The sequence below is a fragment of the Tamandua tetradactyla genome, chromosome 17 (assembly GCF_023851605.1).
Source record: "Tamandua tetradactyla isolate mTamTet1 chromosome 17, mTamTet1.pri, whole genome shotgun sequence".
Lineage (NCBI taxonomy): Eukaryota > Metazoa > Chordata > Mammalia > Pilosa > Myrmecophagidae > Tamandua > Tamandua tetradactyla.
The window spans coordinates 28,136,058-28,153,391 of record NC_135343.1 but is presented as its reverse complement, the minus strand read 5'-3'; the positions used below and the strand labels follow the sequence as shown (position 1 = coordinate 28,153,391).

Genomic DNA, 17,334 nt, shown 5'->3' with positions numbered 1-17,334 from the left:
TAGGTTTGCCTGTCTTTCTATAAATAGTCCTTTTTTTTATGATTACAGAATACTTGAATTAATATAATATGGATAAGCCATAATTGAACTAGTCTCTATTATTAAATGTTTAAAGATTGTGATTATTATAAGCAGTACTGTTGTAACTATAGCTTTGCATGCATGTCAATTTATTCACCAGCAGTCTTTGAGAGTGCATGTTTGCTTATACCTTTACCGAATATAGTAAAATTCATACTGAAGTCTTTTTAAATCTTAAGTAAACTTTTTCTTATCTTACTGCAGTAAGAGGTGATGTTAAAAGTCTAGCACTTCTCCCCACAATTGTTAGGTGTTACAGTTAACATATATTTATATCTTCTGTGGTTTATTTATTTAATGACTTACTTGACTTTATGTAATAGCTTACATCCATTAACAAAGTGTTGAAATGACAATCTGTCTTAGAAAATCAGGAGCATTGTGTGTTAAAAGTTTATTTAGCTAGTGATATCTGTAGAATAGATAGGGGAAAAGAAAAGAACAAACATAAAAATAAAGGATTAAAATTACGTCCTTTCTGTTCCATAAAAACTTTAGCAGTAATGCTTACTTGCCTTATTTAGCCAGGGAAAAGACTATTTAAAAGAAACATTTCTTTTCAGTTTTCTAAAATGTGGAATGCCAAATTATACTGCTTATTTATTACCCTGTTGTTCTTTTCATCTGACCTTCCATAGTGCATGTTTATCGGAGGCAAAATAGCTCAGATGCAGTTGGTAAATAAGGGAGTGGCGATGTCAGGTTTTTTTGTTTTTTTGTTTGTTTGTTTGATGTATGGGCCGGGAATTGAGCCTGGGTCTCCTGCAAGAGATGTCAGTTTAATGTGGGGTAGTGTTGATTCACAAATGAATTTTCCAAGGCAAAAGGAACTGGAATAATGAGTGGAGCTGTTGCCTTCCATCAGAAATATAATGTCAGCAGGAACCCTTTTGCTGTATTATAAGACTAAAAGGAAACACTAGCATACAAGGTAGTCTTGGCTTATGGGAGGCTGTGCTACTCCTGTGCCCACCTTATTGTTTAATCCTCCTCCTGTTGATTTTGAGCTCCTCTTTCGCTGCGTTGTCTCAGCATCCATCAGGACTAAGGACTACTCTAAATAAAATACTGCCAGCATTTGCGTTCTGTGGTTTTTGTGTATTTTTTTAACAGTTTATATTGTGAAATATAACATATGTACAAAAAAGCATTTGTATACAAAGTATTGAAAACTATTTTAACAAGTAGTTTCAGAACAGATTTCAAAGTATGGTATAGGGTTACAATTCCACCATTTCAGGTGTTTGCTTCTAACTACTCTAAGATACTGAAGAAATGATAGTATAATGATTCAGTAGTCATATTCATTTGTTAAGTTCTGTCTTCTCTGTTATAACTCCTCCTCTTTTGATCCTTCTCCCATTCTTTAGAGATATTTTTGGCAATAACCATTCTAACATCATGTTGAAAAGGAATTTTGAAATTATAAGGTAGAGGGATGCAACTGGTTGATGTTCTGGAGAAGCTACTAACTCTAGGTTTCAGGGCTTATCTGGTCTAGGGTTTTGCGTATTTTTAATCTCTGCCATGGAACTGCCTGCCTCGGGAGTTTATTTCCCAAATACCAAATTTGTTGTTGTTGTTAGCTCTGGTTACAATGTTGTACAAATTTTGAATGCAACTAAATTTAGATTCCCTAAATCTCTTTTTCTGAAAGCCTAATTATTTTCAGAGCACAGTATTCTTTTTTTTATTTTAGAACACATATTTGCTTTATGGCAGAAACACTTGTGTAAATAATTAACATGTAGTAAATAAAAACACCTACTTATTCCCTGTGTTATTTTAAATTAGGTGCTCTTCGCTTTATGAGGCGGATCATTGGCCTTAAAGATGAATTTTATAATCGTTACATCACCAAGGGAAATCTTTTTGAACCAGTTATAAATGCTCTTCTGGATAATGGAACTCGGTACAATCTGTTGAATTCAGCTGTAATTGAGCTTTTTGAATTCATAAGAGTGGTAAGTTGTATAGTAAAGGACTTTTTGTAGAGTAGAAGAATTATCTGTAATCAAAATGAATTCTTCTTTTTCTCTTGAAATTGCTAATTTCATGTGTCTTAGAATCTCTCCAATAAACTAAAAAATTTTAAATCAGTTATTCTTTTTTATTTGCCATATGGTTATAGTTGTCATATTAGTATTTTAAATTTTGAAATTTTAAAAAGTGAAATTCGGTGTAATTTTTTATCCCATATTTAGTCTGTGTTGTTTTCAATCCCATTATTATTGGCCAAACCTTTCAGGATCATATTTGGCATATATGGACATTTTAGTCAAGCATGCCATTCAGGTGATCTCTTAGGAAAAGGTAGCTTTCTATTGTAGAGGTAGTGATAAAAATGATTAGAAAATAATTGAAATATAGTTCTTTTGGTATAATGTATAAAAGGTAGGATGGAGTCATGGAATTTTGAATTAAAAAGACCAGAAAGTTGATGTACTACTCCAATTGCCTTATTCACCAATGAGGGAACTAAGTCACTTACAGTGATTAAGTGATTGATTCAAGAATATCCATTGGATTAGCAGCACATTCAGAACTAGAAGCTTATGTCCCAACTCATTTTCAAGCAACAAACATTTTGTCATAAAATGACCTGGAGGGGACTTTATGGTTAATAGGGATAAGACAAATAACTGTAGAACCTGTACAACAAATTTATAACACTTTGAAACCATTCCAAAGCTAAGTGGTTGGAAAGGACTTGAAAAAAATAACAAAGTTAGAAATTCATTCTCTAGTTTGTATTCTTATAAGTCAGAACCGATGACATGCTATCCTCATATGAAGATTACTTGGCTGACTGGAGTGTTTTTCTTATAGCAGTCACTTGTCGAGAGTACTATTTTTTGAAGAATGGAGATTGGGGGAATAGAAATAGTGTTTAGCCTTTTAGAAAAGAAGAAACATCAATAACTACTTCAGTAGGTTTCTGAACCCGGGTTTCAGAACACAGAATACAGCATAGTATTCTAATAAATCAGACTGGGTTTTTTGGTTTTGTTTTTTTTGTGCATAGGGGTTATTTTTTTTGTTGTTTGTCATTTTAAATGTATAATTCAGGGGCGGGCCATGGTGGCTCAACAGGCAAGAATGCTTGCCTGCCATGCCAGAGGACCCGGGTTCGATTCCCGGTGCCTGCCCATGTTAAAAAAAAAAAAAATGTAAAATTCAGGCAGTAATTACATTTACAATGTTATACTACTATGTTATACTACTATCACCACCATCCATTACCAAAACTTTCATCACCCCACGCAGAAGCTTTATACCCATTAAACAGCATTACCAAAACTTTCATCACCCCACGCAGAAGCTTTATACCCATTAAACAGCAGCTCCCCATTTTTTGCTCCCCCGGTCCTGTTAACCTCTAATCTACTTTATGTCTCAATTAATTTGCTTATTCTAAATATTTATTATTAGCGGAATCATACAGTATTTCTCCTTTTGTGTGTGTCTTATTTCACTCAGATTAATTTGGCTTTTATGTTTTTCCTTTAAAATTTTTGGTGTGATACTGATTAAAAGAATGGTAGGGTTCTCAACCCCATTCCTATTCCCATAATTAAATTCGTGTTTTTTTGAAAATAATTTTGGGTGGTTAAATGCACATTGAACCCCAAAACTTAACTTGTCCTTTTGTTCAGTGTAAAACAGAACCATTTTCCCCACATTGTAATTTTCTTTGCATATTTTTGGATTCACATGTCTAAAGAAACTTGCTTAAAGACCTAAAATTCTGTATACAACTAGATTACGATGTATCTTTTGGAGAAGTGATCTATGTTGTAGTGTTTACTGTTATCTTTAAAGTTATGAGTTATTTTAATTTTTTGTTTTAATAAGCTGCTTTACAACCATGGATTTTTGTTTTGTTTTGTTTTTAATTAGAGAAGTTTAGGTTTACAGAAAAATCATGCATAAAATATAATAGATTTCTAATATACCACTTTATTACCACCTCGCATTAATGTGATATATTGTTATCATTCATGAAAGAACATTTTTATAATTGTACTGTTAACTCAGTCCATGTGAGTGAACTTAGGGTTCACTGTGTAGTACAGTCCTTTTTTTTTTTATTCTAGTAACTTATGTACAATCACAACTTTACCCTTCTGACCACATTTAAGTATATAATTAGTGCTGCTAATTACATTTGCAGTGCTGTACTACTGTCACCTCCGTCCAATACCAAAACTTTTCCATCAACCCAAATAGAAACAGTACAGTTCAATCATTAACTCCCCAATCCCTACTCCCAACCTACCCAAGCCCTGGTTACCTATATTTTAGTTCCTAATTCTAAATTTGCTTATTCTCATTATTTCTTATCTTTGAGATCATATAATGTTTGTCCTTTTGTGTCTGGCTTATTTTACCAAACATGATGTCTTTGGGGTTCATCCATGTTGTCACATATATCAGAACGTCATGCCTTTCTATGGCTGAATAATACTCCATTATATACACACACACATATCACAATTTGTTTATCCATTTATCAGTTGGTGGACATATGGTTAACTTTCATCTTTTGGCAATTGTGAATAATGCCACTGAACATTGGTGTGCAAATTATCTGTTGAGGTTCTACTTTCAGTTCTTTGGGGTATATACCTAGTAGAGGGATTGCCAGGTCATGTGGTAATTCTATACTCTCTGAGGAACCTTCAAAATGGTGACTGTACCATTTTACATTCCCACCAAGAATGAATAAATGTTCCTGTTTCTCTACATTCTGTTCAGTACTTACAATTTCCCATTTCTTTAATTGTAGCCATTCTAGTGTAAAGTTGTATCATTGTGTTTTGATTTGCATTTCCCTATAACTAATGATGTTGAGCACCATTGGCCTTTTGGACGTTTGTATTTCCTTTCCTTTTTTTTTTTTTTTTTTTTTTTTTGAAAAATGTCTATTCAAGTCTTATATTCATTTTTTAATTGGGTTGTTTGTCTTTTTCGTTATTGAGTTATAGGATTTCTTTATATTTCTGGGTATTAAACCTCTATCAGATATATGGGTTCCAAATATTTTCTCCTATTCTGTAGGATGTCTTTTATTTTTATTTTCATGATCGAGTCCTTTGATACACAAAAGTTTTAAATTTTGATGGTCCTATTCTGTTTTTTTCTTCTGTTGCTTATGCATTGGGTGTAAATTCTAAGAAACCATTGCCTAAGACAGGGTCCTAAATATGTTTCCTTACATTTTCTTTTAAGAATTTTATAGTTTTGATCTTATATTTAAGTCTTTGATCCAGTTTCAAGTCATTTTTTAATATGATGTGAGGTATAGAGGTCTGCCTTTATTCTTTTGCATATAGACACTCAGTTTTCCTAGCACCATTTGTTGAAGAGACTTTGATTTCCCAATTGAGTGAGCCTGGCACCCTTCTCAAAATCAATTGTCCATAAACATAAGAGTTGATATCTGAACTTTCAATTCAATTCCATTGGTCTATATATCTGTCCTTGTGGCAGTAACATGTTATTTTGATTTCTGTGGCTTTGTAATAAGTTTTAAGATTGCAAAGTACAAGTCTTCCAACTTCATTCTTCTTTTTCAAGATGACTTTGGCTGTTCCAAGTCCCTTATTTGTCCATATAAATTATTACTAGTGTATAGAAACACAACTGATTTTTCCATATTGATCTTGTACCCACCACTACCACCACTTTGCTTAAGTTATTAATTCCAGTGCTTTCTTCTGGGTTTTTCAGGATTTTTTGTTTATAGTATTGTATCATCTTCAAACAGAGAAAGTTTCACTTCTTTCCAATTTGGATGCATTTATTTCTTTTTCTTGCCTGCTGGCTCTGGCTAGGACTTCCAAAACAGTGTTGATTAACAGTGGTGACAGTGGACATACTGGTCTTGTTCCTGATCCGAGCAGGAAAGCAATCAGTCTTTCACCATTGAGTATCATGTTAAAGGTGGGTTTCTCATGTATGTCCTTTATTGTGTTGAGGAAATGTCCTTCTATTCCTGGTGTTCTAAACGTTTTTTCAAGAAGGTGCTAGATTTTGTCAAATGCCCTCTCTGCATCAATTGAGATGTTTATGTGATTTTTTTCCCTTTGTTCTATTAATGTGGTGTATTGCATTTATTGATTTTCTTATGTTGAACCATCCTTGCATACTTGGGATAAATCCCATTTGATCATGGTGTATGATTTTTTGATGTGCTATTAGATTTGGTTTGCTAGTATTTTATTAACAATTTTTGGTTCTGTATTCATAAGAGGTATAGGTCTGTAGTTTTCTGGTGGTATTCTTATCTGGCTTTGGTATAAGGGTGATGCTTCACTCATAGAATTGAGTCAGGAAATTCTTCCCTCCTCTTGAATTTTTTGGAAGAGTTTAAGCAAGATAGGGATTAAATCTTTTTGGAATGTTTGGTAAATTTCCCCTGTGAAGCTGTCTGATCCAGGGCTTTTCTTTGTTGGGAGGTTTTTGATGACTAATCCCATCTCTTTTACTGGTTATTGGTTTCTTAGATCTTTTATTTCTTCTTGAGTCAGTATAAGTAATTTATGTTTTTCTAGGAATTTGCCCATTTCATCTAGGTTATCTAATTTGTTGGCATACAGTTTTCATAGGATCCTCTATAGTTCTTATTTCTGTGGAGTCATTTATAATGTGCACCCATAAATTTACAATAATCAGTTTGGTTCATTTAGAATTTAGAAGAAGAATTTAGAAGTTATTATTGCTAACAGTTTGTGTCACAAAGATCTCACCATTGGAAGACTAAAGGCATACACTAGAGTGAAATTCCAGTTCATCAGATCTGTATATATAACAGTTTAAGGAATCTCTGCTCATTATTTTAGGTAAGGCTTTGTTCCATTTTTATTACAGTTAAATCGAAAGTCATTAAATAACACTTAATTTTGAAATATACATCTCAACATCTGCCCTATGACCAACTGTGTTCTCTTTATCAGACTATTCTGCCTCCCTTGGAGCCTCAATTTTCCTTTTTGTAAAATGGGGTAATAAGCCCTATTTCACAGACCAGCTTTGAGGATCAAGTGAAATTGTATATGAAACTACTTTTAAATTGTAAAATGCTAAAATAAACAGAAGGCAAACTAAACCATTTACTTTTCACACATTCTTTATAGTTTCCCAAAAGGACTGCAGCGAATTTGCTTCTCCTTTTTTCCAAGTTTTCTCTGGAGTACTGGCTCATTTATAAGGAAACTAGGACATTTATTTTTGGAAGGTGATTTTGAAAAACCTTTTTTGATCAGCTTTGGGTACTACAGGCATTTTTAAAAATGTTTTTCTCCTAACAAGCATGGGATTATATTTGAAATGTAAATTTTGTGCTTATACAGGAAGATATCAAGTCTCTTACTGCACATATAGTTGAGAACTTTTATAAGGCCCTTGAATCGATTGAATATGTTCAGACATTCAAAGGATTGAAGACTAAATATGAGCAAGAGAAAGACAGACAAAATCAGAAACTGAACAGGTATTGTTTAAGTTAATATTGCAATTATAGCTTATAAAATTGTGTCCAAAATTGTGTGTAGTTTGGCTCTTATAAGTGAAATCTCCCCAGGAATTTTCTTTCCATCAGTAGATAGCACAGGGTTGTTATGTAGGCAGCCAAGGTTTTCCCCCTCTCAACTCCTAAATCCTTTATGTAATAAATTATTATCCTGTGTTATAAATCAAGATGAATTTTTACTTTAATTTGCAACATTCTAACATGCTTTGGTTGGTTACATCTTATATTATGACTAAGGTGATTATGATAAAATTATGCCTTGTTAAAATTACATCAAAAGTTCCTCTTAAGTATACATATTTTTTTCCTTCAAGTTTAATCTGGTCATGAACTTTAATCAGTATTCAATATTTGTAATGTATTTCTTACAGTGTGCCATCTATATTGCGTAGTAACAGATTTCGCAGAGATGCAAAAGCCTTGGAAGAGGATGAAGAAATGTGGTTTAATGAAGACGAAGAGGAGGACGGTAAAGCAGTTGCAGCACCAGTGGAAAAATCTAAGCCAGAAGATGATTTTCCAGATAGTTATGAAAAATTTATGGAGACCAAAAAAGGTACTAAAATTCTTAATTTTTGTGTAGTGCATCCTCTTTCTTACTACAGAAATTACTCAGTTTTGAAGTGTGAAAGACATGAACTTTATACTGAATTATGCCCTTTTAAAATTAGGCACTTTTTCCAAAGCTCTTCGGGAGTTCTTTTCATATTTAAAATGTTTTCTTGAAGCTTGTCATTTTGTGTTGCTATTCATTTGCTATTTAGACATTGCATTGTCTATTTTGCCTTCCATGGGATTCTTGGTTTTATTTCTAAAATAAATAACAATCTCCAGTAATAATAGAGACTATAAAGATCCACAGAAAACTTTCACAACACTCCTGCCTGGGGAAATTGAGCTGAAAGAAATAACTTAGCTCTTAAAATTTTTTAAGTCATTATAGAAATTGCATAAAGATACATCAAGAGAAGAATAGCAGTAAAATTTCCCCTGAAAAATGCTTAATATGCTTTATAAAAGTAAAGATGTTACCAGTATCTTTCAAAAGAGCTAATCGCTTTAATTGTATTAACTGATGATCATTATTAGAATACTGTCCTACATATATCATCTTTAATGTTTAATGAAAATTCTATTTTGTTTGAAATACTAAAACATCTCTTAGACTTTATTCTATGATTTTTGAATGTGAGGTTTTTTTTTTAAGGCAATTCTCTTTAGTAGTGTTTCCTTGATTTCTTACTGAATTTTCCCTGGAACTTTTGTTCTCACCCTCACTCATTTTCTACTCATTAATGCCATAAGTTCTGTTTGCTTCAGGTTGGGGCTATAAATAAGTCCATTAAAATGTCTTATGGAATATGTACCTTTCAGTAGTCAAATTCTTCTGCCTTTACTTATTGTAGACACTGTCCTTACCACTGTCAAAAGAGTCAGGTGTGGCCATATTTTAAATACTGCATCCAGTTCTGGGTGCCACACTATTAAGAACCATATAGAAAAATAGTAGCAACCAAATGTTAAAGGTGACTAGACCCTTAAGTCATCATAAAAGAAGCAGAAACCTGGAATATTCAGAGATGAAGAGATGAACATGATTATTGTCTTTAGGCATTTGAAATGTTCACTTGTAGGAGAGGTTATTAGATTTGTTACAAGGAGTATAGGTGTGTAGAGTCAGTGAGTGAAAACTACAAGGAACAATAAAAGGAAGTGTCAGACAGCTAATGAGTCCTTGGAAATGTACACTAGATACCTGTTTGCCAGCAATGTGGAATTCTAGCATAGAATGGCTGAGTTTGTTGTATGATTTTTAAGGTCATTTTTAATCCTGAGATTTCTGAGACTGTGACTAATAAAGACTTATTATTGAATACATCAGTTTTTACTCTTTTAGCTCTTAGAATACAGAAGTCATTTTTAAAAGTTATTGCTCTTTTCAGATGCTTTGACTTAGCAATATTTATTGATATAGGTTCACAATTTTATTTTTGCTTTAGGAAAAGAAAGTGAAGACAAAGAAAACCTTCCCAAAAGGACATCTTCTGGTGGCTTCAAATTTACTTTTTCCCACTCTACCACTGCTACTAATGGAACAAACAGTATGAACAGTAAATCTGTAGTAGGTCAGACACCACCAGCAAGTTCTAATGGTTCTTCTTCCAAAACTACAAACTTGGCAACATCAGTAACAGCCACCAAGGTATGTGTAATAACACTACAAACAAGCTTTGCTTTCTTCATCTATAAAACTATTTCATTTTTATTGAAGAAAATATGGATAATAAAAACAATTTTAAAGAAGAAGAAAAACTTGTCATCAGGGAAAATGCCTGCTAATGTCTTATTGAATTTTCTCAGGTATATGGTTTTGTTTATTTGCCACATAATTGAGACCTATAAACACAGTTGTATCCTACTTTTGTTTATTCATTATAAAAACTTTTTGTTATTAAAATATTGTTGGTTACTAGAATTTCCTTTTGTCTGTATTTATCATAATATCGTAAGCATGTTCCCTCCCCCCCATTCTGTTTTGGAGCACTTAAATTGTTTCTAGTGTTTTTGCTTTTTTAATTATTTTATTGGGTAGATTATAGTAGAAGAATGTCTTCACACGTTGTCACATTCCTCACCAGAAGTCTGTATCAGTTTATATTCCTGTAAGCAGTCTGTGAGTGTATTTGGTTACTTGTAGCATTGCTATTGTTGTTAATAATTGTTTTTAATCTTTGCAAGGTAGGTAGGGGAGACAGTGTATGACATCTCATTCCCAATTGCGTGTCCCTTATTATTAGTAAGGTTGAATATTAACCTTTTGAATTTACCCTTCTGTAAGTTGTCTGTTCATAGTACTGCTTTTTAAAATAATCTTATATTTGTCTTAATGTGAATAAACCTCTCAGTTTTCACATGTTCCTCCCTTAGAAACATCTTTCTTGAAGTCTGCCATCGTATTCCAATCTAAATTAGTTGCTTTCTAGACTTGCTGCACCGCTGTTGTTTTAAGCTTCCTTTTACCTTTCTCCTTTCTTGTTTGTTTCTTGGATCCCATCTCCATTCTCTTTCATGATTTTTTAGCATTTTTTTATAGAGCATATCCTCAATTCCTTGTGGAAAAAAATCCCATGAGAAGTAAAATTTGAGGCCTTGAATGTATGAGGATTTCTTTATTCTGCCCTCATACTTGATTGACAATTTAATTTGAATATAGAACCAGATTAGAAGTAGTTTTTTCTCAGAAATTTGAGTTTATCACTGTAAAGAAGCCCAAAGACTCCTGATGCTTTATTTGTGATTATTTTTCTTTCTTTTTCCTGGAAGCATTTGAGATTTTATCCTCCATTTTGGGAAATTTTATGTTTTTATACTGTAACTTATTATTTGCATGTCAAATCGTCTAGCTTAGTCTTATAATTTTCGTGTCTTTTCGCTGCCATTTTACTATTAATTTATATTTTTATTCTCTCTTATGGGTTAATTCCTTGAATTTTTAATTTATTATCTTTCCAGATAATTTTAAATTATGAGCCAGTTGTATGAAGTGCAAACACAAAACACATTTTTCACCCTTTTTGACACATTTGTTTTATATATTTTGGGGGGATAGGGAGAAAAATAATGTTTATTCTTTGAAAACACATTAATTGCTCAATCTCTGTATATATAATCACAGAAATTTGAAATTAAGGTAGGAGTTCGCAGACATAAAGCACTGATTTAATTGCTTCTTCAACAAACTGGCCACACTTATAATTGGTAGTACATTTATCACCACCAGTGGCTCATTTAGTTTAGCCAGTTCATTAGTGTTGATCACTACAATTAAATTTATTGGTTCTTAATTAAATTAAGTAGAACAGGTATGAACGTGTCTGTTTTACTTTGAGGAAAAATACTTAACATCAGAATGAGAAGCCATCAGTGGATTGCTGAAATGAACTTCTTTTGCCACTGATTCAAGAAGAGAACCCTCCATCGTCTTGCTTTTACCTAACAAATTTATCTTGGTGAACTTTCCATATCAGGACATAGAGAACTTCCTACATAGTATTCCAAACTTTGAATATACCTTAATTTGTAACTAGCCTCTAGTGATGGACATTAATGTTGAGCCCAGTTTTTTGCAATTACAATCATTCTACAATACATGACCTTGTGCATATGTCATTTCAGATGTGTATTTCTGTATGTGCATTTGCAATTTTTATAATTATTTCCAAATAAAAACACTCGGTAAAGTAGGAATAGGTGAATAATTCTTTAATACGATACATAATTCTCATACCAAAAGCTAGTTTGTACTTAAGAAAGAAGTATTAGAAGCATTCTATTAAACTGAGGAACAAGACAAGAATGCCACCATCATTACGATTTAACCATTATTCTTGATTATTAGCCAGTGCAATTTGATAGAGAAATTTAAAGGTATAAAAGCTATCACTATTTTAAAAACTATCACTTTTGCTGGAAAATGTTTAAGGAAGATCTATCTTTTTGCTATTTCAATGGGTGAAGAGTAATTCTTAAATTCCATCAAAAGCCTTTTCGACCTCTGTGGAAATACTTTATTTTTCTTCTTTAATTTGTTATTGCGATAAATTATATTAATCGTTTCCCTGATTTTGAAACATTCTTCCATACTTGGAAGACAGTCCACTTCACTATTGTTATGTGGTATATTGGTTACTTTGTTTCAGAAAAAATTTCGTTGTTTCTTCATGGGCCTTTATTGTTGTCATTCTTATTTGCTTTGTTTCGCCTCTTTCATACTAGAAGCTTTCCCGAAATGTTGACTGAGCCTTGGCTTTTGTTTCATATAGTTAAATGTGGCAGGTTTTTTCACAAAAGGTGCCAAGATAATTCAATGGAAAAAAGAATAATCATTTCAGCAGATGGTTCTAGGACAGCTGGATATCCACAACCAAAACAATCAAGTTGGACCTCTACCTCAAATCATATAAAATTTAACTCAAAATGTATTTAGAAGAGATACATAGGTGGTTCAGTGGTAGAATGCTCACCTTCCATGCAGGAGACCTGGGTTTGATTCCCAGACTGTCCCCCCCCCCAAAATAAAAATGTTATGGAAGACCTACAACTGTACAACTCTTAAAATTTAGGCATAAATCTTCATGACCTTGGTTTAGATAATGGTTTCTTGGATATGACATCAAAATCACTAGCATCAAAAGATAAAAACAGTTAAATTGAACGTCATCAAAATTAAAAATTCTTGTACTTCAAAGAATACTGTCAGTGTAAAGACAACCTATAGAATGGGAAAAAATATTTGGAAATCATATATCTGATAAAGAATTGGTATCCAGAATATATACAGTTAAAACTGTATAGTTATATTAGTTATATATTTATGACTAAATAAAGTTAATATTGTTACAACTTAATAATAAAAAGACAACCCAATTTTAAAATGAGCAAAGGGTTTGAAAAGATAATTCTCCAAAGAAGATATTTATACAAATGGCCCATAAGTGCATAAAAATATGTTCAGCATCATTAGTCATTAGGGAAATGCAAATCAAAACCACAATAAGATCATCTACACACACACGGGATGGATATAATAAAAAGTGGAATATATGAAGTTTGGACAAGCATGTGGAGAAATAGGAACCTCATTCATTGTCAGAGAGAATGTAAAATGGTGCAACAGCTTTGGAAATAGTTTGGTTGTCTCCCAAAGTTAAACTTAGGTTTATTATTTGACCCAGCAGTTCCACTCATTCCTAGGTATATATCAAAAGAAATGAAAACATATGTCAGAACAAAAACTTATTTACAAAAGCCAAAAAATGGAAGCCAAATGTCCATCAGTTGGGGAGTGGATAAAAAATGTGTGTCATGCCCATATGCTGGAATATTATTCAGCCATAAAAAGGAATGAAGTGCTGATAGTGTTACAGCATAAACGAATCTTGAAAACTTTATGCTAAATGGAAGAGACCAGTCACAGAAGACTGTATATTGTATGATTCTTTTTATATGAAATATCCAGAATAAGAGTAGCCAGGAGCTCAGGAAGCAGGGAGTGGGGAGTGGCTACAAATAGGGACAGGTTTTTGCTTTTGGTATAGGGGAGTTTGATGAAAATATTCTGGGATATAGATAGTGGTGATGGATGCAGAACTTCCTGAATATACCAAGGGGTAAATTTTATGTATGTGAATTATGTTCCAATTATTTTTTTGAATGAGGTAGTTAAAAAAAAAAACAACAATGAGCAGAGCCTGTTGATGTGGTCTTTACATAGAGGACTAAAGCAATGCCCTTATTTGGGGAAGTGTTAGTTATCTGTAGGTTTTTTCTTGTGGAATTGCAAGATTAGGAGTCCCTAATTTTTACAGGAGTAGCTGATCTACAATGTGAGAGGTTAAGCTTGGTTTTTGGTATCCTGAGAGCCTGCATAGGTAAGAGAGCTTAGGGTTGGGTGGTGTAGAGGTGGGGGGTTCTCCATTCAGTATGCAGAATTTAAATGTATCCTTTCATCTTCAGCTTGGCCTTTCTGGTTCATTTTGCTGGTGGTGGAGGAACAAGAATCTTATAAGCTTTAGAGGGTTAGGTTGAAGATCCAGTCAGTTGTCTGTCTGTTTTTTATTGACTTCCTTGTGTCCCTACTTTCTCCACTATTTTGCTGTCTTTCTTTCCTAGTTCTTTCAGGGAAATCAGTTTCATCGCCCAACCCCCGCCATAAGTACTCAGTTTTTGGCTTTCTCCTCTGTTGAATGAGTTACCTTAACTCATAAGAATACTTTTCCAAAAATGTCTTAACAGCTTTCATCTGCTACTGTCTCTTGTCCTGTTTTCTTTGTTTTTGTTCGTATATATCTTCTAAGATTTCCCTATTTTCAATTTAATGAGGTTTCAGGAAAGAATGGAACAAAATGTATTTATCTGTGTTCCAGCAGCTTAGTATCTTGAGCTGCCCTTTAATATACAAATATATTTTAAAAACAACAAAAACGTAAAAAACAAAATTGAATGAATTTTACAGATCTAAAAATAGATTCAAAAAACCTTAAAAACTCCAGTGATATTCCAAATGTAAACATAGTTCTCGATACAATCAACATCATTAAGAGTAGCCACTATCTGAAACAAAATTTTCATAATTTTTTTATTGGAGAAATTGTGAACTACAGAACAACCATGTATAAAATGTAGGATTTCCATATACCATGCTATTATTAACACCTTCCATTGGTGTGATACATTGGCTACAACTGATGAAGGCACATTTTTTTATGATTCTACCATACTTCATGGCTTACATTAGGGTTTACTGTGTAATATAGTTCTATGGTGTTTTTAAAAATTTTTATTCTATTACCATATATGCAACATAACATTTCCCCTTTTAACTACATTCAGATAATATAATACCTTAGGAAAATAGTTCAAATATTCAACAGAGAAATTTAAGAATATATAATGGAATATTCCTATCATGAATATAAGTAAAAAAGAATGAAATTGATCTGTATATGTTAGCACAAAAAGCTTTCTACGATGTATTTTTTTTCCTCCCATTTTAAAGCATTTTATTGAGATACATTCACACATTTTATGGTCCAACCAAAATAGTCATTGGTTCACAGAATCATCACACAGTTGTGCATTCATCACCAGTAGTACAGTTAACTTTAGAACATTTTCGTTAACGAAAAAAAAAATCCTCTGCCCCTTCTACCCCTTATCCTGCCCTATTATTGACCCTTAGCATTAGTGTGGTACATGTATTATTGTTGATGAAAGAATATTAGAATATTACAGTTGACTTAGTCCACAGTTTGCAGTAGGTGTGTTTTTCCCATATACTATTCTATTATTAACTCCTTGTAAAAGTGACATACATTTTTTCTAGTTCATGAAAGAACATTTTTATACTGTAAATACACTATTATATCGTCTACCACAAGTTTTAGTTATACAGTCCCATGATTTACTCTCAAACTTTCCTTCTAGTGACTTACAAAACTCTAAACTTCCCTTTCAACCACAATCACACACGTAATTCAGTGCTGTTAATTACACTTACCATACTGTTCTATCACCTCTATTCATTTCCAAACGTTTAAATTCAAGCTAGTTAAAAATTCTGTACACACTAAGCATCTGTTCCTCATTCCATCTTCTAATAACACATATTCTAGATTTTAACTAAGTTTACTTATTATGACTAGTTCATATTAGTGAGATCACACAATATTTGTCCTTTTATGTCTGACTTATTCACTCAACTTAATCTCCTTAAGGTTGATCCATGTTGTGTCTTGCTTCAGTACTTCATTCCTTCTTACTGCTGAATACTATTCTATCGTACGTATGTACCACATTTTGTTTTTCCACCCATCAGTTGATGGACACTTCAGTTTCCATCATTTGGCAATTGTGAATAATGCCACTATGAACATGGGTGTGTATATGTCTGCTTGCATCCCTGTTTTCAGTTCTTCCAAGTATATACCTAGTGGCAGTATTGCCAGGTCATATGGCCGTTTCTGTACTTCCTTTGGAACTACCAAACTCTCCTCCACAGAGGCTGAACTATTTTATATTCCAACCAACAGTGAATATGTGTTCCTTTTTCTCCACATCCTCTCTAACACTTGTAGTTTTCTGTTTGCCTAATAGAAAATTATATCTCATTGTGGTTTTGATTTGCATTTCCCTGATAGCTAGTGGTGATGTGCATCTTTTCATGTGTTTTTTAGCAATTTGTATTTCCACTTTGGAAAAATGTAAGTCTTTTGCCCATTTTTTACTTGGGTTGTCTTTATTGTTGAGTATATCTCTTGATATATTCTAGATATTAAAGCCTTGTCAGATATGTGGTTTCCAAATATTTTCTCCCATTGAATAGGCTGCCTTTTCGCTTTTTTGATGGAGTCCTTTGAGATGCAAAGGTATTTGGTTTTGAGAAGGTCCCATTTATTTTTTCTTTTGCTGCCTGTACATTGGATTTCAAGTTTAAAAAACTTCTGCCCACCACTAGATCTTGAAGATACTTCCCTACATTTTCTTCTAGGAGTTTTATGGCCCTGACTCATATTTTGGTCTTTGATCCATTTTGAAATAATTTTTGTATAAGGTGTGAGATTATTTTTGGTATGGCTATCCAGTTCTCCTAGCACCATTTGTTGAAGAGACTGTTCTGTCCCAGTTGAGTGGACTTAGCAACCTTGTTGAAAATCATTTGACCATAACTGTATGGGTCTATATCTGAACTCTCAATTCAGTTTCATTGATCAATGTCTATCCTATGCCAGTACCATGCTGTTTTGGCCTTTGTAGCTTTGTAATATACTTTAAAGTCAGGTAGATCCTCCAACTTTGTTCTTTTTCAAGATGTTTTTGGCCATTCAAGGCCCCTTACCCTTCCAAATAAATTTGATAATTGGCTTTTCCATATCTTAAAAATAGACCATTGAAACTTTGATTGGGATTGCGTGAATCTGTAAATCAATTTGTGCAGAATTGACAGTTAATCTTGCAATCAATGAACACAGAAATGCCCTTCCATTTATTTAGGTCTTTGATTTCTTTTAGCAATGTTTTGTGGTTTTCTGAATATAGGTCCTTTACACCTCAATTAAGTTTATTCCTAGATATTTGATCCTTTTAGTCACTGATGTAAATGGAAAGTTTTTTTTTCATTTCCTTCTGAGAAACACTACTGATTTTTGCGTAATGATCAT

At 32.9% G+C, this 17,334-nt stretch overlaps 1 protein-coding gene across 2 annotated transcripts in view; it reads left to right on the top strand.

Moving 5' to 3' along the window:
• Positions 1-17,334, top strand: part of PPP4R3B (protein phosphatase 4 regulatory subunit 3B) — an 85,685-nt gene that overhangs the window by 58,629 nt on the left and 9,722 nt on the right. Inside the window, exons 12-15 of one of the 2 annotated variants that reach the window (XM_077134269.1) lie at positions 1,876-2,045; positions 7,437-7,576; positions 8,008-8,171; positions 9,616-9,818. In XM_077134269.1, coding sequence (XP_076990384.1) covers positions 1,876-2,045; positions 7,437-7,576; positions 8,008-8,171; positions 9,616-9,818 — 677 coding nt within the window. Of the gene's footprint in view, positions 1-1,875; positions 2,046-7,436; positions 7,577-7,986; positions 8,172-9,615; positions 9,819-17,334 lie in introns of both variants that reach the window. The other variant, XM_077134268.1, reaches the window with a different exon arrangement.